Raw genomic sequence first — 27,215 nt, forward strand, 5'->3', positions numbered from 1 at the left:
TGTTCTTGTGACAGTCTCATTACTGTCCAGCCCTCCACAGTGCCAGCAGCCTCCTCCAGCCGTGACGGCAAGTTTATTGTCTCTCCCTCAGCCTGGCCAGAACCCCAGCCTTTCAGGGTTGGTCTGTGTCCATTCTCCCTTGGCTGTTTCCAGTTTTACAGTTTTCCTCGAAAGAAACAGGAGCCGGTTTCCCTCTCGTTCCCAGTCCCCCTTGCTGCTCCTGCTTTGGGAAGCCTGCTGTGAGGAGGGCAGTCCCGCCAGCATGGTTCTGTCAGGATGTCACATACCTAGCAGCTGTGCAGAATTCAGAGCACTAAGTTCAAAAAGAAACAAACAACAAAACACTAAAGTGAATCAAAGCTAGTGTTTTAGTGGCGTCTGATAGATGGGGTTGGGCTTCCCTGGTGGCTCAGTGGTAAAGAATCCACCTGCCAATGCAGGAGATGGAGGAGACGCAGCTTCGATCCCTGGGCTGGGAAAGATCCCCTGGAGAAGGAAATGGCAACCCACTCCAGCATCCTTGCCTGGGAAATCCCAGTAGGACACAACTTAGCAACTCGACAACAATAACAATAGCTGGGGTCAGAAGTGTGAGTATAAATCCATTTGGGCAGGAGGCCAGGAGCCTCGTGAAGCAAGATTTTGAGCCACTTACCAGAGTCCCCAAATATATGACTGGCAGTCAGAGGATTAGATGGTCCAAGGCTCTGTGGTTGCCCTGTCTTGTGATTTAGAGATGCTGCTGTGGGGTCAGGGACCAGGCACAAGAAGCGGAGATGGTGAGCAGCAGGCCCTGCGCAGAAAAGCTGTGACCTGGTACTCAAATCTGTCTAAACCTCAGCTTCCTTCTGTTAAGAACGAGAGTGAGACCCCTGCCCGGGGTGCATCACAGGGTTCTCAGGTGGAGGAGGGAGCAGCAGCCCTGTGGGTGGGCACACCCTGGTTCTTGTCTCCGAGTCAAGGATGTGTCCACAGTATTCAGGGACGACCCCCCAGGTGTCAGAGGAAAGCTTGGAGGAATGTTTTTTCCAGGTCACATTCCAAGAACATCTCCTGGAGGAATGTTCTGTGGGACATCATCTGAGGAGTGCTCATCTGTATAACCAACCCCTCCTTTCACAACGTTGGGTGAATTGGACAGGCGCCCAGCAAGCGTTTTCCAACAGCCCAGTGACACAGCGCCTTCTCCCCAAACCCCTCGGGGACACAGCAAGCCCACGTGTAAAGCACTGTGCACCCCCAGTTAGCTCAGGCCCAGCTCAGTTTAATCACTCTCAAGGTTTGCTGTCACTCAGTCGCTAAGTCGTCTCTGACCCTCTGCAACCACATAGCCTGCAGTGTGCCAGGCTGCCCTGTCCTTCACTGTCTCCTGGAGTTGGCTCAAACTCACGTCCATTGAGTTGGTGATGCCATCCAACCATCTTGCCCTCTGTCGTCCCCTTTCCCTCCTGCCTTCAATCTTTCCCAGCATCAGGGTCTTTGCCAGTGAGTCACTTCTTTGCTTCAGGTGGTCAAAGTATTGGAGCTTCAGCTTCAGCATCAGTCCTTCCCATGAATATTCAGGGTTGATTTCCTTTAGGATTGACTGGTTTGATCTTCTTGCTGTCCAAGGGACTCTGAAGAATCTTTCTCTAGCTCTGCAGTTAAAAAGCATCAAGTTCTTTAGTGCTCAGCCTTCTTTATGGTCCAACTCTCACATCCATATGTGACTACTGGAAAAATCATAGCTTTGAGAGCCATATGGACCTTTGTCAGCAAAGTCATGTCTCTGCTGTTTAAAACACCGTCAAGGTGGGAACCATGTTTGATACCTCTTAACCTCTAGAGGCTTCAGTTTGCCCCCTTGAAAATGAGACAGTTGAAAGGGACTTTTTTAAAACTCCAGCTCTAAAGTCACATAAACCTGCATCAGTGTCCTCACCCAGAGCTTCACGAAATACACTTATATTACTTATATACACTTATAGCAGTGAATAAATGCTTATCGGGGTCGTTCCCTTTGTCTCCATCTTTCTTTGTAGTTAGCACAGGAGGGAAGGTTCTTAGTTCCGTACCGAGAAGAACTGTTCCTGAACCTCCGTAGGTGCCTACCTGCCCCTCCCTCTCTCCCTTCCCCTTTCTAACTATACTTGGAAAAACATCACTGCAAGTAGAGCAGGCCCCTTACAGACACTTCCAGGGTAAGCTTTTACCTTGTTTGTACCTGGAAAATAACGTTTGTGGACATGTATGTATATATGGTTGGTTTTGTTTTTTCCCCCCAATGTATCCCTTCCCCAAAGCAGAGCTCAGCCATGCATCCTTTGTCTGGGTGACAGATACTGTGCTACCCGCTTCACCGCCCAGTCACGGGCTCTATGCTGGACCTGGGGATGCAAATAAGCCATTGGTCAGCTCGTCTCCCCTGCATCCTAGACAGCTCTGCTCAGGTTCAGGGTGCCTGCTCCCCACACAAGCCCAGGGGCTGAGGTTGCAGGTGATTCGCTCCTCTCCCCTTCTCAGCTCACCTGGTCTCAGCTACCAGATTTGTTACATTTGCATTGGGTAGCAGTTGGCGACAGAGCAGAACGGAATATTTTTGCTATCCTCAACTTGCCTCCCACTTTGCAGCTTGCCTTGCCATAGTGAACTAGAAATTTTCCCAATGTCATACCGCTTGGCAGATGAATGCCATAGAACAGGCAGAGAAGACCACCCCTTCAGCCCCAGTGCCCCTGCAAGGGGAGGTGCTGTGACAGGTCTCTGAGGGCACTTCCTGGAAGGGTGACAGCCTGCTGGGCGGTCCGCCCCAGCGGCTTCATTTCCAAGTGCACCCCAGTTCTCTCTGGAGAAGCACAGTGCTCCCCTCGACTTGATGACTTGCCGTGTGAACACACGGGGACCAGCGCAGGAGGGCTTGGTGAGCGAGCTGCTCAGTGCAGAGGGTTACCTTGGCAACCGCAAGCCCGCTTCATTACCAGATGGCATTAGCGTTATTTGTGGGATCCCAGGGCAGTTGCCAGGCGCAGAGCTGTAGCTCTGTCTCTGGACACTTGCTCCGACCACAGCCAGCACTGACTAGCACGTAGGACAGTGTCCGTCAGTCTGTGTATGTGCCCCACCGTATCAGTCTGCCAAAACTCCAGGTCATTGCAACCTGCCGCGTGCACAATCCAGACACGAGAATGTGAATCATGATAGAGTGACATGCAGGCTGGAAGGAACATTAGGCGCACAAAGCCCCTTCTCGAGGGCCAGGGCATGAAGGGCTCATGGGACGCTCTCAGCTGCACCACCTCTGAGTTGAACAAAGGCTGACGACTGGTGCGTTATATGGCTCACCATGCCCGCGGCCACGTGTCTCCCATGGATCATCCCATCTCATTGCTCAGCAGGCCCCTCTGCACTTCACAGCTGAGTGAACAGGCACCAGAGGTGACTGGACGTGCCCTTGGTCACCCTGCCTGTAAGTGGCAGGTGTGGCACGGAGTCCAGTGCACTAGACCTTCATATTCAGCGGCCTCCTTTGGAAGTCAGCAGGGTCAGCCCCTGTGGCAGCCTCGTCCCGTCCCCACGGCACCCGCACCTCAGACTTACCAACTCTTAGCAGCCATTCAACAGGAGCATGCTTTTGTTCGAACCACAGGGCCCACACAGCTGACACCCCATCTCTGCAGCTTCCCTTTCGCCCAGGTGTAACAGCAGAAGGGCAGATTAGCCCTAAGTGGTAGGTTCACTCGACCAGAGGCAGTGACCATTCTTGTTCCAGCTTTGATGTTAACTGACTTCAGATCATTTCACCTCTGCAAAGTCCAGATGAGGGTGTGGGCCGAGCAGTGAGGACTGCCCCAGGAACGTAGTCTGTGCCGGGCCCTCTGCCGCACCCCTATCAATGAATTGCCTCCTCGACTCCTTGGGGTCGTTCTCAGAGGGCACTGTCGGTATCTCCCATCAGATGGAGGAAACTGACGTTCAAAGGAGGCAAGGGACAGGGTCGAGCTCTCCCATAGCAGAGCCCAGACCTCATTCCAGATGCGCCTGATTCCAGAGCCTGAAAACATTGAGCTTCAAAATTGCGTGTGTAGTTTAACTGTAACCACGTTAAAAATGCAAAAGGCCATAAATCTGTGCATTTTCAGCCTATTGAGTACCAGAGTCCTTTCTGACTATAAAAAATGAAAATTGATAAACTTCATAGCACATGACAGGTTTGAGAGAATAAAAGTGAACTGGAGCCAGACTTCCTATCATTGAATGGCCGGAAGCATCCAACTCAGGAGAGGCATAGCCGAAGAGATGCTCTTGGTGAGCCTCCGACATGCGTGCGCCCTGCCTTACAGGTGAAGCCGTGGCCCAGGAGCGGGGCGTGGAGAGTCTATCCCAGGACTCCAGAGCGACCAGGCAGGGGGTGGGGGCAGTGTGACTGGCTGAGGGCGGGCGTGGAGGTGGGAAGTATGATTGGTGAGGGAGCGGTATGCCTGTAGAATCTCATGTTTAGAAAAGAAAACACTTAAACCTCAATATATAAGTGAACGTAGGATAAGAGAAAAAGGGGGGTGGTAAAGGAAAAACTATCCTAGTCCAGATTCATAAAATGCAAAACAAAAATTTCAACCTGTCGAACAATGATCTGCCCCTCTCGCCCTGGTTGTGGACTTGAAATACTATTTTCCACCAAAAGAACCAGAGCTGCTTATGGAAGTGGCTGATTCATGACCTCAGGTGGGACTTGGCACAGGACAGGCCTGGAGTATCGTGTACAAGACAGCACCCGTCACAGAGACCAGGGTTACGACCTGACAGGCCTGGAGTACCGTATACCAGAGAGCAAGGGAGCCGTCACGGAGACCAGGGCTACAACCCACAGAGATGCCCATAGGCCATAGACAGGACAGTTTAAGCATCCATGCGAAGAATTGCATCAGATACATATACGTCAGATCTGCTTCACTTTTTGAGTTTATAGTAATGTTAAGGGGGAAAAGCTAACCCATCTGTTGATACATTGGAAGTAAACCAGAGAACTAATGCATTGTTTGAAAACTGGCAGATAAATGGTAAGAACTGACCTTTTAACCTGTCTTTCCTATATAATAAATTTGCCCATGAGGTGACCAATTAGTAGGTAGGTGCAGTTTTTCTTTACAAGAGTATTCCAGCTAATACTTGAAGGCTGGGTGATCCGCTTGGAGTGTGACCATCTGTAACCCCTGGTGAATTTAATGGGTCAGCAGCTGCCAGCATCACACGCTGAGATGCCTGACCTCCCATGCTTCCTGTTGGCAGACTGTGACATCCCCATGAAGCAGTCCTGCCAATAATAATAATAATAATCAAGCCTGCATCTCATATAATTACTCGTTTACAGAAAGTACAGAGTAAGGAAGACCATGTAAAGTACACTGCCATGACGCCATCAGCAAAATCCAGGCTGGAAAACTCTGTAGAGAAAATGAGCCAGTTTCTTCAACAAATAAAACAGGGGAGGAGGGGACAGAGAGAAATTTTTAGTTTAGGAGAGACTTTTGAGACATCAGCCAGTTACATGGTGTGAACCGTATTCAGATCCCAAGTCAAACAAACTTTTTTAAAATGTGGTCTTTGTGAGACTGTTGGAAATTTGAAGACTGACTGACTGCAGATTTGATAACACTGGAGAATTCCTATTATTGTTTCAGATATGGAGTGGTAGCATGGCTAATCCGTTTTTTTTTGTTTTCAGAACCCTCATCTTTCATAGATTCAGACTGAAATATATACAGATAAAGTGATATCTTGGCTGTTACTTGTTTCCAAATAAAACAGGAAGGGAAAAGTAGGTGAGGGTGTAGGTAAAACAAATCTGCCAAGAGTTGTTGCCATTGGGGTGGGTCCGAGGAGTTTCTTTATACTATTTCATTTATTTTGTATATTTTCTTTTAAGGCTTCCATAATAAAAGGTTTGGGATTTGATTTATGTCATACCTGAATGGTCTAGTGGTTATTCCTACTTTCTTCAGTTTAAGTCTGAATTTGGCAATAAGGAGTTCATGATCTGAGCCACCGTCAGCTCCCGGTCTTGTTTTTCCTAACTGTATAGAGCTTCTCCATCTTTGGCTGCAAAGAATGTAATCAGTCTGATTTCAGTGTTGACCATCTGGTGATGTCCATGTGTAGAGTCTTCTCTTGTGTTGTTGGAAGAGGGTGTTTGCTATGACCAGTGTGTTCTCTTGGCAAAACTCTACTAGCCTTTGCCCTGCTTCATTCTGTACTCCAAGAACAAATTTGCCTGTTACTCCAGGTGTTTCTTGTCTTCCTACTTTTGCATTCCAGTCCCCTCTAATGAGAAGGACATCTTTTTTGGGTGTTAGTTCTAGAAGGTCTTGTAGGTCTTCATAGAACCATTCAACTCCAGCTTCTTCAGCGTTACTGGTTGGGGCATAGGCTTAGATTACCGTGATATTGAATGGTTTGCTTTGGAAACACACAGAGATCATTCTGTCATTTTTGAGATTGCATCCAAGTACTGCATTTCGGACTCTTGTTGACCATGATGGCTGCTCCATTTCTTCTGAGGGATTCCTGCCCACAGTAGCACATATAATGATCATCTGAGTTAAATTCACCCATTCCAGTCCATTTTAGTTCGCTGATTCCTAGACATTCACTCTTGCCATCTCCTGTTTGACCACTTCCAATTTGCCTTAATTCATGGACCTAACATTCCAGGTTCCTATGCAATATTGCTCTTTACAGCATCGGACCTTGCTTCTATCACCAGTCACATCCACAACTGGGTATTGTTTTTGCTTTGGCTCCATCCCTTCATTCTTTCTGGAGTTATTTCTCCACTGATCTCCAGTAGCATATTGGGCACCTGCTGACCTGGGGAGTTCCTCTTTCAGTGTCCTATCATTTTGCCTTCTCATACTGTTCATGGGGTTCTCAAGGCAAGAATACTGAAGTGGTTTGCCATTCCCTTCTCCAGTGGACCACATTCTGTCAGACCTCTCCACCATGACCCGACCGTCTTGGGTGGCCCCACATGGCATGGCTTAGTTTCATTGAGTTAGACAAGACTGTGGTCCTGTGATCAGATTGGCTAGTTTTCTGTGATTATGGTTTTAGTGTGTCTGCCCTCTGATGCCCTCTCGCATCACCTACCGTCTTACTTCGGTTTCTCTTACCCACGATTTAAGGGACTAGAACTGATAGACAGAGTGCCTGATGAACTATGGATGGAGGTTCGTGACATTGTACAGGAGACAGGGATCAAGATCATCCCCATGGAAAAGAAATGCAAAAAGGCAAAATGGTTGTCTGAGGAGGCCTTACAAATAGCTGTGAAACGAAGAGAAGCGAAAAGCAAAGGAGAAAAGGAAAGATATTCCTATTTGAATGCAGAGCTCCAAAGTATAGCCAGGAGAGATGAGAAAGCCTTCTTCTGCGATCAGTGCAAAGAAATAGAGGAAAACAACAGAATGGGACAGACTAGAGATCTCTTCAAGAAAATTAGAGATACCAAGGGAACATTTCAGGCAAAGATGGGTTCGATAAAGGACAGAAATGATATGGACCTAACAGAAGCAGAAGATATTAAGAAGAGGTGGCAAGAATACACAGAAGAACTCTACAAAAAAGATCTTCATGACTCAGATAATCACGATGGTTTGATCACTCACCTAGAGCCAGACATCCTGGAATGTGAAGTCAAGTGGGCCTTAGAAAGCATCACTACGAACAAAGCCAGTGGAAGTGATGGAATTCCAGTTGAGCTATTTCAAATCCTGAAAGATGATGCTGTGAAAGTGCTGCACTCAATGCGCCAGCAAATTTGGAAAACTCAGCAGTGGCCACAGAACTGGAAAAGGTCAGTTTTCATTCTAATCCCTAAGAAAGGCAATCCCAAAGAATGCTCAAACTACCACACAATTGCATTCATCTCACATGGTAGTAAAGTAATGCTCAAAATTCTCCAAGCCAGGCTTCAGCAATACATGACAGAGAACTTCCAGATGTTCAAGCTGGATTTAGAAAAGGCAGAGGAACCAGAGATCAAATTGCCAACATCTGCTGGATCATCGAAAAAGCAAGAGAGTTCCAGAAAAACATCTATTTCTGCTTTATTGACTACGCCAGAGCCTTCGACTGTGTGATCACAATCAACTGTGGAAAATTCTGAAAGAGATGGGAATACCAGACCACCTGACCTGCCTCTTGAGAAATCTGTATGCAGGTCAGGAAGCAACAGTTAGAACTGGACATGGAACAACAGACTGGTTCCAAATAGGAAAAGGAGTACATCAAGGCTGTATATTGTCACCCTGCTTATTTAACTTATATGCAGAGTACGTCATGAGAAATGCTGGGCTGGATGAAGCACAAGCTGGAATCAAGATTGCTGGGAGAAATATCAATAACCTCAAATATGCAGATGACACCACCCTTATGGCAGAAAGTGAAGAGGAACTAAAAAGCCTCTTGAGGAAAGTGAAAAAGTTGGCTTAAAGCTTAACATTCAGAAAACTAAGATCATGACATCTGGTCCCATCACCTCATGGCAAATAGATAGAGAGACAGTGGAAACAGTGTCAGACTTTATTTTGGGGGGCTCCAAAATTACTGCAGATGGTGACTGCAGCCATGAAATTAAAAGACGCTTACTCCTTGGAAGGAAAGTTATGACCAACCTGGATAGCATATTAAAAAGCAGAGACATTACTTTGCCAACAAAGGTCCGTCTGGTCAAGGCTGTGGTTTTTCCAGTGGTCATGTATGGATGTGAGAGTTGGACTAGAAAGAAAGCTGAGTGCCGAAAAATTGATGCTTTTGAACTATGGTGTTGGAGAAGACTCTTGAGAATCCCTTGGACTGCAAGGAGATCTAACCAGTCCATCCTAAAGGAGATTAGTCCTGGGTGTTCATTGCAAGGACTGATGCTGAAGCTGAAACTCCAGTACTTTGGCTACCTGATGCGAAGAGCTGACTCACTGGAAAAGACCCTGATGCTGCAAGGGATTGGGGGCAGGAGGAGAAGGGGATGACAGAGGATGAGTTGACTGGATGGCATCACCGACTCGATGGACATGAGTTTGAATAAACTCTGGGAGTTGGTGATGGACAGGGAGGCCTGGCGTGCTGTGATTCATGTGGTCGCAAAGAGTCAGACACAACTGAGCAACTGAACTGAACTGAATAAAAGGTTTAAAGAAAGTAAGTCAGTACTTCTGGGTGGGGGATGGATATTACTTTGTTCTGTTGTGGTTTTCTTCTTGTTGAGTCGCTAAGCTATGTGCAACTCTTTGCGAACCCATGGACTGCAGCACGCCAGGCCCCTCTGTCCTCCACTGTCTCCCGGAGTTTGCTCAAATTCACGTCCATCGAGTCGGTGATGCTGTCAAACCATCTCATCCTCTGCTGTTCCCTTCTCCTCTTACCCTCAATCTTTCATAACATCTTAACCTTAATCTTTTATAACATTATCCACTAAGTTCGCATCAGGTGGCCAAAGTATTGGTGCTTTAGCATCAGTTTTCCAATGAAGATGCAAGGTTGATTTCCTTTAGGACTGGCTGATTTGATCTCCTTGCTGTCCCAGGGACTTATATGGTTTAATAGCAACCATTGCTGATGGAAGTGGAGAGCAGACAGTAGTGTTCTGAACCCTGATAGCTAGCAGTTGGTAGATTGTATCAGAAGCTTTAAAACATTTCTGCTATTCACCCCAGTAAATTACAGCTGTACAAACCTATCCTCAGGAAATAATCCCAAACATGACAAAAGCCAGGTGAACAAAAGTACACATTGCAGCCCACTATTAATATTAGGGAAAATTTGGAAGCGACTTACGTCCAACAGTAGGTTAAAGAAATTATAGTATATCTACTCAGGAGAATGCCAGACCCACATGTCCTGCCATTTTGAAGACTGCACAGAGATATGGAAAAATGCTTACCTGATAATTTTAAATAAAGTTTTGACTTGAAATTATATATTTAGTTTTAGTTATAAGCATGTGAAAAATTCAAAACCCATGAATCTTTGATAGTACAAAGATTAAAAGGAGGTACCCCAGATGTTAATGGTGATTCTCTTTGGATGGAAAGACTATAAACAATTTATTCCTTTTTTCTCTAATTTTAGATTGTTCCCTAGTAAGCGTTTATTAACTCTTACTGTTAGTTAGCTTTAAAATATCAAAATTCTCTTTTTATCAGTTAAAGTCAGCTAGATCTTGCTTCTTTTAAGGAAACAGTTGCTTAGTTTTCAATGCTTATTAGCAAAGAGACTTAAAATATGTTGGAAATGGTAGCCCCATTGGAGGAGGTGTGCTGAACCGTCACTGTAGCCCAGCAAGACGCGATTAACTTCAGTGCTTATAACTTCAGTGCTATGACTTCAGTTCTGTTCAGTTCAGTCACTCAGTTGTGTCTGACTCTGGAACCCCATGGACTGCAGCACACCAGGCTTCCCTGTCCATCACCAACTCCCGGAGCCTGCCCAAACTCATGTCCATCGAGTCCGTGATTCCATCCAACCATCTCATCCTCTGTCGTCCCCTTCTCCTCCTACCTTCAATCTTTCCCAGCATCATGGTCTTTTCCAGTGAAAAAGACCGCATAGGTGGTCAAAGTATTGGAGCTTCAGCTTCATCAGTCCTTCCAATAAATATTCAGGACTGATTTCCTTTAGGAATTGTTGATATTAATATTAATTAGGAATATATTAATATGAATATTGCGCTGCAATGTGTACTTGATTTCCTTTAGGAATTGACTTCACACTCTAGGATGTCTGGCTCTAGGTGACTGATCACACTATCGTAGTTATCTGGGTCATTAAGATCTCTTTTCTATAGTTCTTCTGTGTATTCTTGCCACCTGTTCTTAATATCTTCTGCTTCTGTTAGGTCCACAGACCTTTAGGATTGACTGGTTTGATCTCCCTGCAGTCCAAGGGACTCTCAAGAGTCTTCTCCAACAACACAGTTCAAATGCATCAATTCTTCAGTGCTCGGCCTTCTCCGTGGTCCAAATCTCACATCCATACGTGACTACTAGAAAAACCATAGCTTTGACATGTACCGTTGTCGGCAAACTAATGTCTCTGCTTTTGAATATGCTGTCTAGGTTGGTCATAGCTTTTCTTCCAAGGAGCAAGCATCTTTTAATTTTGTGGCTGCAGTCAGTGTCCACAGTGATTTTGGATCCCAAGAATATTAAGTCTGTCACAGTTTCCATTGTTTCCCCATCTATTTTCCATGAAGTGATGGGACCGGATGCCATGATCTTAGTTTTTTGAATGCTGAGTTTTAAGCCAGCTTTTTCACTCTGCTCTTTCACTTTCATCAAAAAGCTCTTCAATTTCTCTTCACTTTCTGCTGTAAGGGTGGTGTCATCTGCATATCTGAAGTTACTGATATTTCTCCCTGCAGTCTTGATTCCAACTTGTGCTTCATCCTGCCCAGCATTTTGCATGATGTACTCTGCATATAAGTTAAATAAGCAGGGTGACAATATATAGCCTTAACATACTCCTTTCCCAATTTGGAACCACTCTGTTGTTCTATGTCCATTTCTAACTGTTGCTTCTTGACCTGCATACAGATTTCTCAGGAGGCAGATAAGGTGGTCTGGTATTCCCATCTCTAAGAATTTTCCATAGTTTGTTGTGATCCACATAGTCAAAAAAAGACTTTAGCATAGTCAATGAAGCAGAAGTAGATGTTTTTCTGGAACTCTCTTGCTTTCTCAATGATCCAACAGATGTTGGCAATTTGCTCTCTGGTTTCTCTATCTTTCTAAATCCAGCTTGAACATCTGGAAGTTCACAGTTCATGTACTGTTGAGCCTGGCTTGGAGAATTTTAAGCATTCTTTGCTAACGTGTAAGATGAATGCAATTGTGTGGTAGTTTGAACATTCTTTGGCATTGCCTTTCTTTGGGACTGGAATGAAAACTGACCTTTCCCAGTCCACTGGGAAGTTTTCCAAATTTGGAAAACTTGGCCACTGCTGAATTTTCCAAATTTAGCATATTGAGTGCGGCACTATCACAGCATCTTCTTTGGGGATTTGAAATAGCTCAGCTTGAATTTCATCACCTCCACTAGCTTTGTTCATAGTGATACTTCCTAAAGCGTACTAGACTTTACATTCTAGGATGTCTGGCTCTAGGTGAGTGATTACACCATCATGGTTACCTGGGTCATGAAGATCTTTTTTGTACAGTTCTTCTGTGTATTCTTGCCACCTCTTCTGCTTCTGTTAGGTCCACACTGTTTCTGTCCTTTATTGTGCCCATCTTTGCATGTGATATTCCCTTGGTATCTCTAATTTTCTTGAAGAGATCTCTAGTCTTCCCCATTCTGTTGTTTTCCTCTGTTTCTTTGCATTAATCACTTAGGAAGTCTTTATCTCTCCTTGCTATTCTTTGGAACTCTCCCTTCAGATGGATATATCTTTCCTTTCCTCCTTTGTCTTTCACTTCTTTTCTCAACTATTTGTAAGGCCTCCTTAGACAGCCGTTTTGCTTTTTTGCATTTCTTTTTCTTGGGGATGATTTTGGCCCAGCCTCCTGTACGATGTTACGAACCTCCATCTACAGTTCTTCAGTCACTCTATCAGATCTAATCCCTTGAATCTACTTGTCACTTCCACTGTATAATTGTAAGGGATTTGATTTAGGTCATACCTGAATGGTCTAGTGGTTTTCCCTACTTTTGTCAATTTAAGCCTGAATTTTGGAATGAGTCATGATCTGAGGCACAGTAAAGCTCCACATCTTGTTTTTGCTGACTATATAGAGCTTCTCCATCTTTGGCTGCAAAGAATATAATCAATCTGATTTCAGTATTGACCATCTGGTGCTGTCCATGTGTCGAGTCATCTCTTGTGTTGTTGGAAGAGGGTGTTTGCTATGACCAATGCGTTCTCTTGGCCAAGCTCTGTTAGCCTTTGCCCTGCTTCATTCTGTACTCCAAGGCCAAACTTGCCTGTTACTCCAGGTGTCTCTTGACTTCTTACTTTTGCATTCCAGTCCCCTATGATGAAAAGGTGTTAGTTTTTTTGGGTGTTAGTTCTAGAAGGTTTTGTAAGTCTTTATAGAACCGTTCAACTTCAGCTTCTTCAGCATTACTGGTTGGGGCATAGACTCGGATTATTGTGATATTGAGTGGTTTGCCTTGGAAATGAACAGAGATCATTCTGTTGTTTTTGAGATTGCACCCAAGCACTGCATTTTGGACTCTTGTTGACTATGAATGAGGGCTACTCCATTTCTTCTAAGGGATTCCTGCCCACAGTAGCAAATATAATGGTCATCTGAGTTAAATTCACCCATTCCAGTTGATTTTAGTTCACTGATGCCTGAAATGTTGATGTTCACTCTTGCCATCTCCTGTTTGACCACTTCCAGTTTACCTTGATTCATGGACCTGACACTCCAGGTTCCTATGCAGTATTGTTCTTCGTAGCATCAGACTTTGCTTCTATCACCAGTCACATCCACAACTGGGCATTGTTTTTGCTTTGGCTCCATCTCTTCATTTTTTCTGGAGTTATTTCTCCACTCTTCTCCACTAGCATATTGGGTACCTACTGACCTGGGGAGTTCATCTTTCAGTTTTCTATCTTTTTGCCCTTTTATACTGCTCATGGGGTTCTCAAGGCAAGAATACTGAAGTTGTTTGCCATTGCCTTTTCCAGTGGACCACATACTTTGTAGGAACTCTCCACCATGACCCATCCGTCGCGGGTGGCCCTACACAGCATGGCTCCTAGTTTCATTGACTTAGACAAGGCTGTGATCCATGTGATCAGTTTGATTAGTTTTCTGTGACTGTGTTTTTCATTCTGTCCTCCCTCTGATGGATAAGAGGCTTGTGGAAGCTTCCTGATGGGACGGACTTCAGTGCTTATGACTACCAAACTGTAACTCGGTTCCTTTCCTTCCCTCAATTCCTTCCAAGACTACACATAAATTAAAGGCAGTTTCTGTTCCTGCCTTGGCGGTTTATTGGCATCCTTAAGTAGTGATTTCCCATTTTACAAGAAATGACCCATTAAATGTTACATGGTGTAGCAGAATTTAAAAGTGCTATGCAGATGTAAGGTGCTTTTATTAACATTCTCTTAAATATAAAGAAAAGTATCATGTCTTTTTCTTAACTCTTTTGTATTCTGTACCATTGGGGGCATGTAGAAATAGAGATCAATTCAGAATTATTGAAGAAATCCAGTGTTAGTAATGTTCACCAACACCCAGGACTGATCAAGGAGAGAAACTGTTGTCGTTGGGGACAGTAGGGTAAAGATGATGCTGTGAAAGTGCTGCACTCAATACATCAGCAAATCTAGAAAACTCAGCAGTGGCCACAGGACTGGAAAGGGTCAGTTTTCATTCCAATCCCAAAGAAAGGCAATGCCAAAGAATGCTCAAACTACCGCACAGTTGCACTTATCTCACACACTAGTAAAGTAACGCTCAAAATTCTCCAAGCCAGGCTTCAGCAGTACGTGAACCGTGAGTTTACAGATGTTCAAGCTGGTTTTAGAAAAGGCAGGGGAACCAGAAGTCAAATTGCCAACATCCGCTGGATCGTCGAAAAAGCAGGAGTTCCAGAAAAACATCTACTTCTGTTTTATTCACTATGCCAAAGCCTTTGACTGTGTGGATCACAATAAACCATGGAAAATTCTGAAGGAGATGGGAATACCAGACCACCTGACCTGCCTCTTGAGAAATCTGTATGCAGGTCAGGAAGCACCAGTTAGAACTGGACATGGAACAACAGACTGGTTCCAAATAGGAAAAGGAGTACATCAAGGCTATATATTGTCACCCTGCTTATTTAACTTATATGCAGAATACATCATGAGAAACGCTGGGCTGGAAGAAGCACAAGCTGGAATCAAGATTGCTGGGAGAAATATCAATAACCTCAGATATGCAGATGACACCACCGTTATGGCAGAATGTGAAAAAGAACTAAAAAGCCTCTTGATAAAAGTGAAAGAGGAGAGTGAAAAAGTTGGCTTAAAGCTCAACATTCAGAAAACTAAGATCATGGCATCTGGTCCTATCACTTCATGGCAAGTAGATGGGGAAACAGTGGAAACAGTGGCTGACTTTATTTTGGGGGGCTCCAAAGTCACTGCAGATTGTGATTGCAGCCATGAAATTAAAAGACACTCCTTGGAAGGAAAGTTATGATCAACCTAGACAGCATATTAAAAAGCAAATCATTACTTTGCCAACAAAGGTCCATCTAGTCAAGACTATGGTTTTTCCAGTAGTCATGTATGGATGTGAGAGTTGGACTAGAAAGAAAGCTGAGTGCCGAAGAATTGATGCTTTTGAACTGTGGTGTTGGAGAAGACTTGAGAGGCCCTTGGACTGCAAGGAGATCCAGCCAGTCCATCCTAAAGGACATCAGTCCTAGATGTTTTTTGGAAGGACTGATGCTGAATTTCCAATCTTTGGCAGCCTGATGTGAAGAGTTGACTCATTTGAAAAGATCCTGATGCTGGGAAAGATTGAGGGCAGGAGGAGAAGGGGACGACAGAGGATGAGATGTTTGGATAGCATTACCAACTCAATGGACATGGGTTTGGTTGAACTCTGGGAGTTGGTGATGGACAGGGAAGCCTGGCGTGCTGCGCTTCATGGGGTCCCAAAGAGTAGGACATAAGTGAGAGACTGAACTTAACTGAGGGTAAAAACTGCAGGAAATGGGGAATAAGGGAAGGCCGGCTAGAGGTGGCGCCCCCAGAAACGGCCTGCACGCTGGAGTTGCAACATCAGGAGTGCTGTTTGTGGAAAGACTCTGGTCTGAGCCCAGAGGGTTCCCTGTAGCCAATTCTGTGATGTCAGAGTTTCACGGAACAGCCCAGACAGTGGTCCTTGGTTTGGGTCCTGTGCCCAGTCTGTCTTTAGGGTCTCATCTGCGAGATAAAAAGAAGAGGCCTGACAAAGTGTCGGAAGGGTTATGTGAGCTCCTGAAAGAGTGGAAGCTGCGGTCTCTCTTGAGGACTGAGTCTGTTCAGCAAGCACATCAGGTTATTTTTCCCCTTTGTTGTTGTTTAGTCACTCAGTCATATCCAGCTCTTTTGCAACCCCGTGGACTGTAGCCCACCAGACTCCTCTGCCCATTGGATTCTCCTGGCAAGAATACTGGAGTGGGTTCCCATTACCTACCCTAGGGGATCTTTCCGACCCAGCGGTCGAACCAGCGCCTCCGGCATTGGCAGGCAGATTCTTTATTATTGAGCCACCTGGGAAGCCACTTTCCCCAGCATTTATGAAACTTCACTTTTTGTAGCAGGTGTTGGTAATGTTTGTTTGTCTTTGGCCGCACCACATGGCCTACTGGATCCTAGTTCCCCAACCAGGGATTGAACCTGTACCCCTGCTGTGGAAGCACAGAGTCTTAACCACTGGACCACCAGAGAACTCTCTTAGGTTCTAAGAGAGTAAAAATACTTAAATGTATTTATAGGATCATGTTCCTTTTTGGAGATAAAACTCAGCTACTTTTCATTTACCTTCAGAACTGGTCACCTTTTCCACCAGCTGTTAAAAATAGATAGTTCAACCAGAGGGTATCTGGTGTCTGCCTTTCATCACTCTCTGTTGTACTCTCTACATATTCTGTGAGTGTCCGAAGGATCATTACATCATATGAAAACAAGTGTGCTCACTCACTCCTGCAAGGCTACAGTCCTAGGATCACCTTTTAAGAAGGTAATCTTAAGACAGAAAAAAAACAAAAGGGAAATTTGCTTTCTCCAGCAAACAAACGTTTAGAACTTATTCTGAGAGTTTATAAGTCAAAATTATAAGTAAATTCAGGGTAGTTAGATGAGTTGGGACCTGCACCATCTGAAATGCCTTAGGAGGCTGGCACACAGGTGACCACCATGCCTGCCTTCCTCCGCGTGTCCACTGGTGCATCTCTCAGAAGCAGAGGTGATCTTCTCATTGTCTTGCCCAGCTTGTGTGGTCTGCATGTTCAAGGGTGAGCATTCATGTTTGCCCCCGTGTGTTTTGCCAGGTGACCTTGGGAAAGGTGTTGAAAGTGATTGTCGTCATGCGGAGCCTGTTCATTGATCGAACTATAGTGAAGGGGTATAATGAAAACGTCTACACAGAAGATGGCAAGGTAAGCATGCTGGAGTCTTTTGTTTTCTCCGTTATTTTCTGTATCCCAGAACAAATGTAATCGAGTCCCAGATGAATGACATTAAACACTGGCAATCATAGCTGAAATGGTCAACAAGCGTAGATTTATCAGTGTGAAGCCGAACGCTTTACAAAAAAACATTTATCTCTCTCCCCTTGCATTTTTCATCAAGCTTCTGCTTTTTTCCTTTAAGCCTGATACCCTTAGTTGAATTTCTAATTTATCACCTTGGACCCCAGTTGCCTCATTAAATGTGTCTTCTGAGGAAATGGATTTCTTTCTTTTCTTTCCTGTTTTTTCCCCCCTCCGCCTAGTCATGCAGCACATCAATAGCCCAGGGTTCAGCATTTTGCTTTTCCGAGAACCATGAGGAAAATTCAAGTTAGTCTGACACACAGCCTGCCAACCGTCTTTTTCCTCGAAACCAAGGGGTAACCCCCAGAAGTTGCTTGTCCATAGCAGTGCATGTTGAATACCGCTGTTGAAAAAAGATGAGTTATTTCTGTGGGTGAGCTGTTTCATGGGACATTCACCTCTGTGAACCCCTGATTTCTCTCGACTGCACACTCTCCATATGGAGATCGAGCATGAGAGGATGCTAATAGGAGCCGACAGGCTTCATTTGTGTTTGCTTCCAGAGCGTAATGAGCATTCTGCCAGAGAAACCCACCCAGGTACACCCTGGCCACTTCTGGCACTGAGCCTCCGTCTTCCCCGCTCCCTGGAGCTTTCCCTTCGTTTCATGAATCCCACTAAAATGTAAAAGTTTGTTAGTAGCAGCACTTAGCACCCAACGGCCACGTTATAATGAGGATAGGACGCTCTCCAAAAACAGGTGACGAATGTAGCTTAGCACACACCTGTGCGTTATGTAAGAGGTGTGACCCATACAGTAACGAGGTCTGTATTTTGATCAAGGAGCCCAGCATTTTCGAATTTCCACATTCCGCTCCAGTGTTGTCACCTTGGGCAGCTACTCTCACTCACAGGGCTCTGCCAAGTTCTCATGAATCTCCCCATGGAGAGGAAAGATTCCTCAAGGGAAGCTTTCCCCCTTCTTTTTTAGAAAGACCAAAATGCCTCTGGAGCAAGGGTGGAGAATAAAGTAGATAATCGGGGCAAACATGACCTATGGTGTGCGTGACTCGTCAACTCTGATGTCGAGTCTAAGCGAGAAATGCCGAACTCCTCTGTAACAGCAGAAGCAAGACTGGGTCGGGGGAGATCCTCGCCCAGAGCCCGAGTTAGTGGTCATTCTTGTGGCCTCTGTTCGTGATTTAAAGCTTCGTAGTCACCCCTGGTGTGAGTCCCAGTCCGTGCTCTCCAAGGGCTTAGAAATACATAAAAGCTCTGTGCTCAGAATGGCTGTGCTGGAAGAGAAACTGAATTCAGGACACAAGTGAAGCATACTCTGAACTCCGAGTATAAGGAGCAGAGGTTTTGCCTACTCTGCAGTATCCACATCAGTCTTTAACATGGTATTTATTTAACTGCCCCATACTGAAAGTTTCCAAAATCATGCGAGGGCTTTGCCACCTAGTTGATACTCAGTAAATGGTAACTGGTATTATTTTTATTCTGCACTTAAACCTGGGAGTTAGAGAACAGTCTCATGTGTATGTGTCCTAGAATTTTTCTCTGATTCCTCCTCCTCAGCTGTTTGAGGCAGTTCCTTCCCTCCCCTCTACCCACTTGACTCCCAGACTTCCCGGGGACTCCTTCCCCGCTGCACTCCTTCCTCTCAGCCACCCTCGTGTCCCTGTGGTTTCCTGTGTCCCCTCGTAGAGGTCACTCCTGATGTGTGTCAGAGTCAGACCGCCTCCCCAGCAGGACCTCAGGTTCAGCCTGTCCAAAATCAGCCTCAGTGCTCCTGGGCCGGTGCTCACCCAGGGTGACTGTGCCAGCCAACTGCTCAGGCCTGCCTCGTCCAGTCAGAGTCTGTTGGCAGGCTCTGGCGAGGCTCGCTCTTCATCCCTGCAGCCGGGCGCCTCCCATCCATCGCCACTTCTCCTCAGCTCTCCTGGCTTCTCCACCAAGTTGCAGCAGCGTCCTCCTCACTTTCCGTGTCTAGTCCTGCTTCCCTCCCCCGTCTGTCCTTCACTTGGCCTCCAGAGCCGTCTTCCTGAAATACACAGTCAAGGGGGTGATTTCTTGCTCTCTGCCATCTCCCCATTGCCCAGAGGAGAAAAGTGGAATATAAGATGACGCTGGACACAAAGCAGGCCGTGATCAAAAGAGTTTGGGAAACTCGGGGTTAGAGAAAGTTGAGTGGGACTCTTGACTATAGAAAGTCTTAGAGACTGGAGTTTGCCCGCGTGCCTTGTGAATCTCCCCAGAGGGGTATGTAGTATGCAGTCTTTTCCTCACCAGTTTGATCATCCATTTTTTTTCTTCCTTTATTCTTGGAGCGTGTTGTGACATTGGCATTTGGCAAAACACCCTTTTGAAAACTCTGGCTTGTAGAATAAAATCCAGACCCCTTAGCAAGACATAGAAATGCCTAGTGATCTAGCGCCTGCCCCCTGTCCTGACCTCATCTGCCGTCATTGTCGGCACACGTTTTTGTCTTACCTTCCAGCCTTTCGTGCTCCTTGTGGCTCTCACAAAGTTCCAGGTTCTTCCACACGCTTAACACCTGCTCTGCGCCCTTGACCTGGGGTGTTTGCGCCTCCTGCTCACCTGACATGCTTACTCTTCCCTTTGCACTGACCGAACGCCATCTCTCCTCTTGTCCTGTCCCCCTTCCCCTGGAGGCCTCTTCTGTAGGCACGGGCTCCAGAGATGGCAGCCCTGGGTTTCCCTCAACTTACAGCACAAATTATCGTCGTCATTGTTCACCTCCGTAGTGTTTTGAATAATCATTTTCTGGTACTAGAACTAGTACATCCTGGTTGTTTGTTGACTTGTCTACCTCGTAATTAATAAAAATACTGGCATACTCCATGTTTGTTCTGGTAGGCCTTCTACAAAGCAGACTTAACCTCCAGTGGTCACAGAATCCTAGGGACCACTGCTAGACTCACGTTTCTGATAAGGACCCTGAGACCCAGAGTGGTAAAGTGGCTGCCCCCAGTCACACACACAGCCAGTTCTCAAACCTCCATCTGCCAGCAACTCCTCAAGGGCCCAGGCTCTGTCCTGAGTGTCTCTCCCTCCCGTGGATACACATCAGGGCCTGGAACACAGCAGAGTAGTAATGTGTGGGAGGGGATAATGAAGAAGCCCCCTGGGGATGTGAAAATGCCTGGGCTGGGATGGAAGAGTGGAGAATCAGAAATTAGAGATGGGGGGTAAAAAAGGAAATTAGAGAGAGGTACACCAGACAAGGCAGCGGGGACTGACATCATCACTTCAGTTCAGTTGCTCAGTCATTTCCAACTCTTTGTGACCCCATGAATCACAGCACGCCAGGCCTCCCTGTCCATCACCAACTCCCGGAGCCCACCCAAACTCATATCCATTGAGATCAAACCATCTCATCCTCTGTGGTCCCCTTCTCCTCCTGCCCTTCATCTTTCCCAGCATCAGGGTCTTTCGTCATAAGTAAAGAACAAAGGAGGTACACACATGTGCACGCGGGTCATAGTTTCCTGATGAGAGACGAGCATGGGTCTCTGTTCCCCAGAAGGAAGGTGAATGTGTGCCCAGGAGCCTGAATTCTCCTGAGTCATTTCCCGGCGGGTGCTCGGGAGGCCTCCTGCTCCCTGTTACAACCGCATACATTGGCCCCAGTGATCTGCAGGGACCCTGAAAGAGCAGGACTGAGAGGATGGAGTCCTTTTGTTATTTTAAAGGCACATCTACCACATTTAACACAGAAGCGCTCACACAACTGCTTTGCCCAGAAACTACGCCTAGCCAATTTGATCAGCGCCCCCTCCCCTTTTTTTTCAGAGTACTTTACAAATGATAAAGAAAGTCATGCAGACATTATTAGTGTTCTCTTTTTAGAAGCAATCCTGGTATATGTGAACTTCAGTATTTATATACACTTGCATTAGTGCCATCCGTGTTTTGAACCGTCTGGCGCATACCAGATGAAACTCGACATTCGGAAGGATGTTGGAGCTTGAGGTGTGGTCTGTGAGAGCCAGTCTCTGCCTGCTGTTGTGCCGTTCCAGAGGCACAGCCCTGCATTTGCTGAGCTGGTGCCTCAGCGCTTGCCTGGGGTGGACCATGCCGGGACCCAGTAGCTGTGGCTTGGAAAGCCTTGCCTCAGCTTCCAAGGGTCCGAATTCCTCCTGCCTGCGCAGTTGTGTCTTCCAAATCCAAAGCCACCAGTTTCTAAAAGGTTTGCTTAGCTGCTCTGGCACAACAGTGGCCCGGAGCCACCCCCGATTCCCAGCTCTAGCAGGTTCCTCCCCCACCCGTTACAGTCCCTCCAAGCCTGTCTGTCACTCTGCACCAACAACCACCACCTCTGCCCCAATCATCCTCTTTACCTGGGATGTGTATTTTTGATGCCAAGCACCAGTAGATTAATTCCTCTAATAAAATATAAAAATGCTTCTAAGACTTTGCCGCCCCGCTCTGCATTGTCATCAGGGAGGAGCCCAGAGCCCTGACTCAGCATGCTAAGTGTCCGATTGAGGTTGACTACCTGGCTGTTGTTCTGACTTCACACAGTCAGACCTAGCTGGGAAAAAATGCAAGTGTCTCCGTTGAATTTATCTTATTAGGGGATTTAGGTTATGTTAATGCTATAGCTTCATTAATTACCCCATATCAATAATAAAAAAAAAAAGCAGCTTTTAGCCTCCTAGCGCAAGAGAGGAGAAGAAATGGTGGTATCAAAGGGAACCTTCAAAGACAGCCAGAGCTGTCTCCAGGGTAATTTCTGATCCCCGCATTCTTCCCACTTCAAAGTTGGATGTGTGTGTGTGTTTGGGTCGAGGAGACTGGGGGAAGCTTGAATCTGATTTCTCTAATAAGTGTTGGCATCAGCCCCGTTTGATATTAGATGCAGGGAACATTTTGATTTGTTATAGCCTTTGAAATTGTTCAGACGACCTTCAGAAAAATGGCCTCTTGTTACTGATGGGGGAAGGGGAATCCGGTTTAAGTCTTATGCTGAGGGTGCCCGGAAACGGTGCTCTCAGCATTTTTTTTTTAGTAACAAATGTATGTCCTGATTGAAAGTGAAAAGTTGAAGAAGGACAGACCTGTAAAACTCCTTCACTTTTCTATTCTCTGGGGGAGAGTGGGCAGACTTAAGCAGATGACCCAGTAGAAGTTTGTGGCTTGGACAACTTGGATGACCGTCAAGGAATCCATCACCATTGCAGGTTTATAGCACCTCCTGACCCATCACCTGTTGACAGTGCAGGATAAAGCTACTAGGAAATGAAAGCTCTAGATGTTGAAGTCTCTGTGAGGCTTACAAGTTTTATTTGGAAGTGTCAGTGTCAGATCATTTATAGTTCATTGTAGTTTTTTTTTTTTTAAATGAAGAACTGATAACTTTCTTATGAGCTGCTATCATTTTCACTTGCTAAAGGAATTTTAGTGCCGATGGTTGTCACATGACCCGGCCTGGAAGCTTTGTCATCTTGAAATTTGCAAGAATGCCCCCTGCCCTTTGAACTGTGACAGCTTGGGGGGCACCATGTGAGTCCCCTTCCATCTGGATTATAGGTGCAGAGCCCTCTTATTCCTGGGTTAAGAGCTGGGGCCTCTTTTTTTTAAAACTGTTAATTTTGTATTGGAGTATAGCCAATTAACAACGTTGTGGTAGTTTCAGATGAATAGTAAAGGGACTCAGTCATATATACACATGCATCCATTCTCCCCCAAACTTCCCTCCCATCCAGGCTGCTATATAACCCTGAGCAGAGTTCCCTGTGCTATATACTAGGCCCCTCTTGGTTGTCCATTTTAAATAGAGCAGTGTGTACATGTCCATCCCAAACTCCCTGACTGTCCCGTCCCCCGATCCTTCCCCCAGCAACCATAAGTTGGTTCACTAAGGATCACTGACCCAATTTTGAATTCTCTCCCACATATTAATTGTGTGATGTTGGACAAGTCGCTTAACTTCTCTGAGCTTCAGTTTTCTCAGCTGTGGATTGGAAATACTTTTATCATCACTATGTGACTGCTGAGAGACTTTAGAAAGATAACACAGGTCAGTGTAGGCTAAGCACATAGTCATCAGCAAACAGTATCCATCCTCCCTGGTGGTGCCAGAGATGCCGATGGTGGTGGCCGCCATCATAGTCAGCATCGTTGGCCTACCCATCTGCGGATGTTCGGATTTTTCTTTTCCGTGAGTAAAATTGGCTGTCACTGCTGTCACGGGTTCTTCTGTGCCTCGAGAGGACCTTTGATGTCTGACGTGAAACCTGAGAGCAGGTGAGTCTGTGCTGAAGCAGCTGGTCATTGTGGGGTGCGTTTCCATTTTACCTGAGAAGAGACCACTTTCCCACCTATAAAATACTCACTCTGATCCCTGGAGTCCGACAGGCTGCTCCTAAGATGGCAGGTTGACTTTTCCAGAAAAGTTGGCTTTTCCATTTTAAGATTTTTCTTAGTCCTGCCCAGAATACTGGGGGGACACTTTCATTTGTTTTTCTTGACACTATAGTTCAGAATCATTTCTCATTCATGGGGCTGAAAGTTTTGTAGCTTCCAGAATCCTCATTTTTGAGTATTGCAGCCAACAAAGAATCAGTAGCCATGCCCTCCTCTGCGACAAATAAGCTGAAGCTAATAAATATTCACTTGGCTCCATCCCGGCTCCCTGAAATGAATTTCTGAAATCTTCCTGGCCCTGAGGAGAGACAGGGCACTGACTTCAGAACACTTGCTTAAACGGCTTTCTTTGGCATAAATCTAGCAGAAAATCAAGGACAAGCTGCCTGCTGTGCCTTCCCAGCAAAGGGGGAAGCCATTGTCATTGGGTCCCTCTCTCAGCCCCGTGCACCTGGGAGACAGTTGTATTGCCTAATGTCCTTCTATCCCAGATGGTCAGAACCAGTCCCTGGGGTCCTGAATAATATATTTAAACCACCTTCCAAAAGAGCAGTGTGCTCACTTGGAATGAGCAAAGTATGCTTTGAGAAATCACAGTTTAGCTAGAGGGTCCACCCCTTAATTAAACCTGTGCATAATTCTCTCTGGATAATATTTCTATTTAAAACATTTTGCAGGTTCTTGGTTTTTTTTTTTAATATATGTATATAATTTTCTCTTTTAAATGAAGATTAACTTTTCAGTCTACATGCCGATTCTTCCTTTTTTCTCTTTCCGTGGCCCTGTGTTTGTGTCTGCCTGTGTGTGATGGGAACAGGCAGGAAGGATAAGCAGCAGAGAACTTCAGCAGCAGCAGCTGTGGGCTGAAAATGGAAAGAGAGCTAGATTCGTTCCAAGTTCAGACACTGATGTGACTTTTCCCAAAATTTAGATTTAGAATCTTTGGCATCTCCCTGTCATCTTGGCAGTGATCTGGTAAAACTAAAAGATACAAAAAGTCGTTCTCATTCCTTCCCCAATGTCTGAGTAGTCTTTAAATGTAAAGTTTGTGAAGCTCCGGGCTAAACTGCGACACTAAGATCGTGATATGAACCTGACTTATCCGCCCAAATATGACCAGCTGCCTAGCAATTTTCTTCAACAGAACTGCCAATGTAGGCAATTAATAACTTCACATGTGTATTTGGAGGTTTCCTTCAGAGTTATCTGGGGGTAACATGTCACTTTTCTCCCTTCAAATTGCTAACCTATCCAATTAAAACTCTAATGTCTGAAGATGTTTAAAATTCTTCATCCATCCATTAGCTTAAAGTGAGGGGCAGCGACTAAAAACTGGCCCCCTCTTTCTGGAGAGCAGCTCAGCCAGAGTAGGAGTAGAGGGGTCCGGTGGGGCCTCTGTGGAGACGTAGGGAGGAGGCGGCTCTGCAGTGGGTGTGGCGGGAAGCAGGCCGGTTGAAATCAGCGTCCAGTCACAGCTCTTCCTTCATTGTTCCTGGGCTTGGATCTGCTAAACTTACCCTCTCCAACAGGAACCCACCAAGGACCAGAGAGGGTGGGGCCTCTGTGGAGACGTAGGGAGGAGGCGGCTCTGCAGTGGGTGTGGCGGGAAGCAGGTCCTTTTACTTATGAGCAGGAAGAGCCAGAAGAACGGCGCACATGCCTGTTCCCAGCCCAACCTTTCCCTTCCGAGGATGGCTTTCAGAAAGCCCTCAGAACAGAGACAGAATTCCAGCCTGCCCCACATCAGGCGCAGCGCTTCCAGTCTTCCTAGAGCAGCCTCCCCAGCTGACGGCTCCTTATGCTCCCAGTCGCTCGAGAGTCAACACACAACACACAGGCTGAAGTAGCCATGTCTCAGCTTCCCACCATGACCACTGGCCACCTCCAAAGGCAGATTTCAAGAGGCCCACTGACCGGGCATTTCAATTTGCTCCACTCTTGAACTCGTATATTAAAGCTGACTTCTGAGCACCCTTGGGACTCCTGACAGCCCCTCTTTTAATCTGCACTGTTGCCTCACTGTATTAGGGGTAGTTCTGTTTTTGCCATACTCCCTTTTGTCCTAACCTCTTGAAACAGTGAGAAGGCATTGATTTAATTTCTCATGCAACCTGTCAAACCAGAGTGGCTTTGGTTAGACTGAGCCACGGAGCATCCCGTGCAGAACCGAGTGTGGCCCAAGGACTGGACTCTGAACTCTGCCCACATTTCATCTCAGACCTCTGTTTCCCCAACCAAGGGTTCCTGACACAGGGCTTCATCACAGTGAACCTATGGAGCCCTGTGAAAACAAATGGACAAATCAATATATCCTCAGGCCCACTCCAGACCTCCTAATTCAGACATTCCAGGGAAGGGACCAAGAAATCTGTAGATTAAAAAACAAAAAATTCCCTCAGGGCCTCTGATGCCAGCCAGGTTTGAGCACCACCAAGCGAACCCATCCGTAAGAAGCTTCCCCAGGTTACCACGGGCAGTCGAATGGCTCCACACGCAGTCTCATCTGGGAAGGAAGGTTGCTGATGGGACCAGCTCCCCGGGCTCGTCCTGGGGAGTGGTGGGCCAGGGCACATGGAGGGCCCAGTGCGGGCCTGGCAGGGAGCAGGTACTCACCAGCGGGAGTCTGCTTTCCTCCCCGTGTGCCTGTGACATGCCCCGTCCTGTGCCAGGACAGTGTAAACAAAAGAAACAAAGCATCAGTCAGTTTTAAGTGTGATGAAAATATTTAATTTTTGAAAGGATAAAGAGAAGCAAGACAACAGGTATGGGGATGATATTTTAAGACAGAGGCGATGCCTCTCTGAGAAGTGACGTTTGAGCCAAAGGAAGTGTACGAGGAGCTGTGCGAGGGTTTGTGGGGGAAGCAGTCCAGGCACCGCAGGAGCAGAGGCCCTGGGGCAGGACTGACCGTGGCCGTCGAGCGATACAGGCGCACCGAGGTGGCAGTCAGCGTCAGAAACGTGAGCACGAGGCTCAGCTCGTGGGCCGTGGCGCGGCAGGCACCTCAAGCTGACTTCTTTAGGTCTCCTCATTTCATCTCCTTAAATCACCACAGTTGATAAAGAAGAAATCCCAGCATGTGTTTTTCTTATAATCATAGGGTTTTTTCAAGCTTAGTAACAGTAGTTATAATATCATTTCTTGGAGTCCACAGTTCTAAAATTGATGCTGATATTTCATCTCTTTCCCCCCACAGCTTGATATATGGTCCAAATCCAACTATCAAGTGTTCCAGAAGGTGAGTTTTCCTTTTTGCTTCTTCCTCAAGAGGCTTTTAGGGAAATGCGATGACTTCGAGGTGGAAATATTGGTCTTAAATCAGAGACCTTTTAAAAGGTGAAAAAGCCAGACCCAGAAGTCTGCTCACTGTGGGATTCCATTTATGTGACATTCTGGAAGTGACAAAACATCAGTGACAGAAGTCAGAGCAGTGATTGTCAGGGCTTGGGAGTGAGGGCAGGAGGTGGCCCCCGGAGGGGTATCGAAGAGCATGTCTGGGCGATGGAAATACCCTTTGTTGTAATTATGGGATCACACAACTGTATGTTTCAAAACTCACAGACTAAATGCCTCCAAAGGGCAAATTTTACTATCTAGCAATTATA

At 46.1% G+C, this 27,215-nt stretch overlaps 1 protein-coding gene across 1 annotated transcript in view; it reads left to right on the top strand.

Moving 5' to 3' along the window:
• MED27 (mediator complex subunit 27) overlaps positions 1-27,215 on the top strand; it is a 217,583-nt gene that overhangs the window by 171,083 nt on the left and 19,285 nt on the right. The window contains exons 5-6 of the mRNA XM_065928197.1: positions 17,011-17,118; positions 26,807-26,848. Of these exons, the coding sequence (XP_065784269.1) occupies positions 17,011-17,118; positions 26,807-26,848 (150 nt within the window). The remainder of the gene's footprint in view (positions 1-17,010; positions 17,119-26,806; positions 26,849-27,215) is intronic.

Source organism: Muntiacus reevesi, chromosome 3 (assembly GCF_963930625.1).
Source record: "Muntiacus reevesi chromosome 3, mMunRee1.1, whole genome shotgun sequence".
NCBI lineage: Eukaryota > Metazoa > Chordata > Mammalia > Artiodactyla > Cervidae > Muntiacus > Muntiacus reevesi.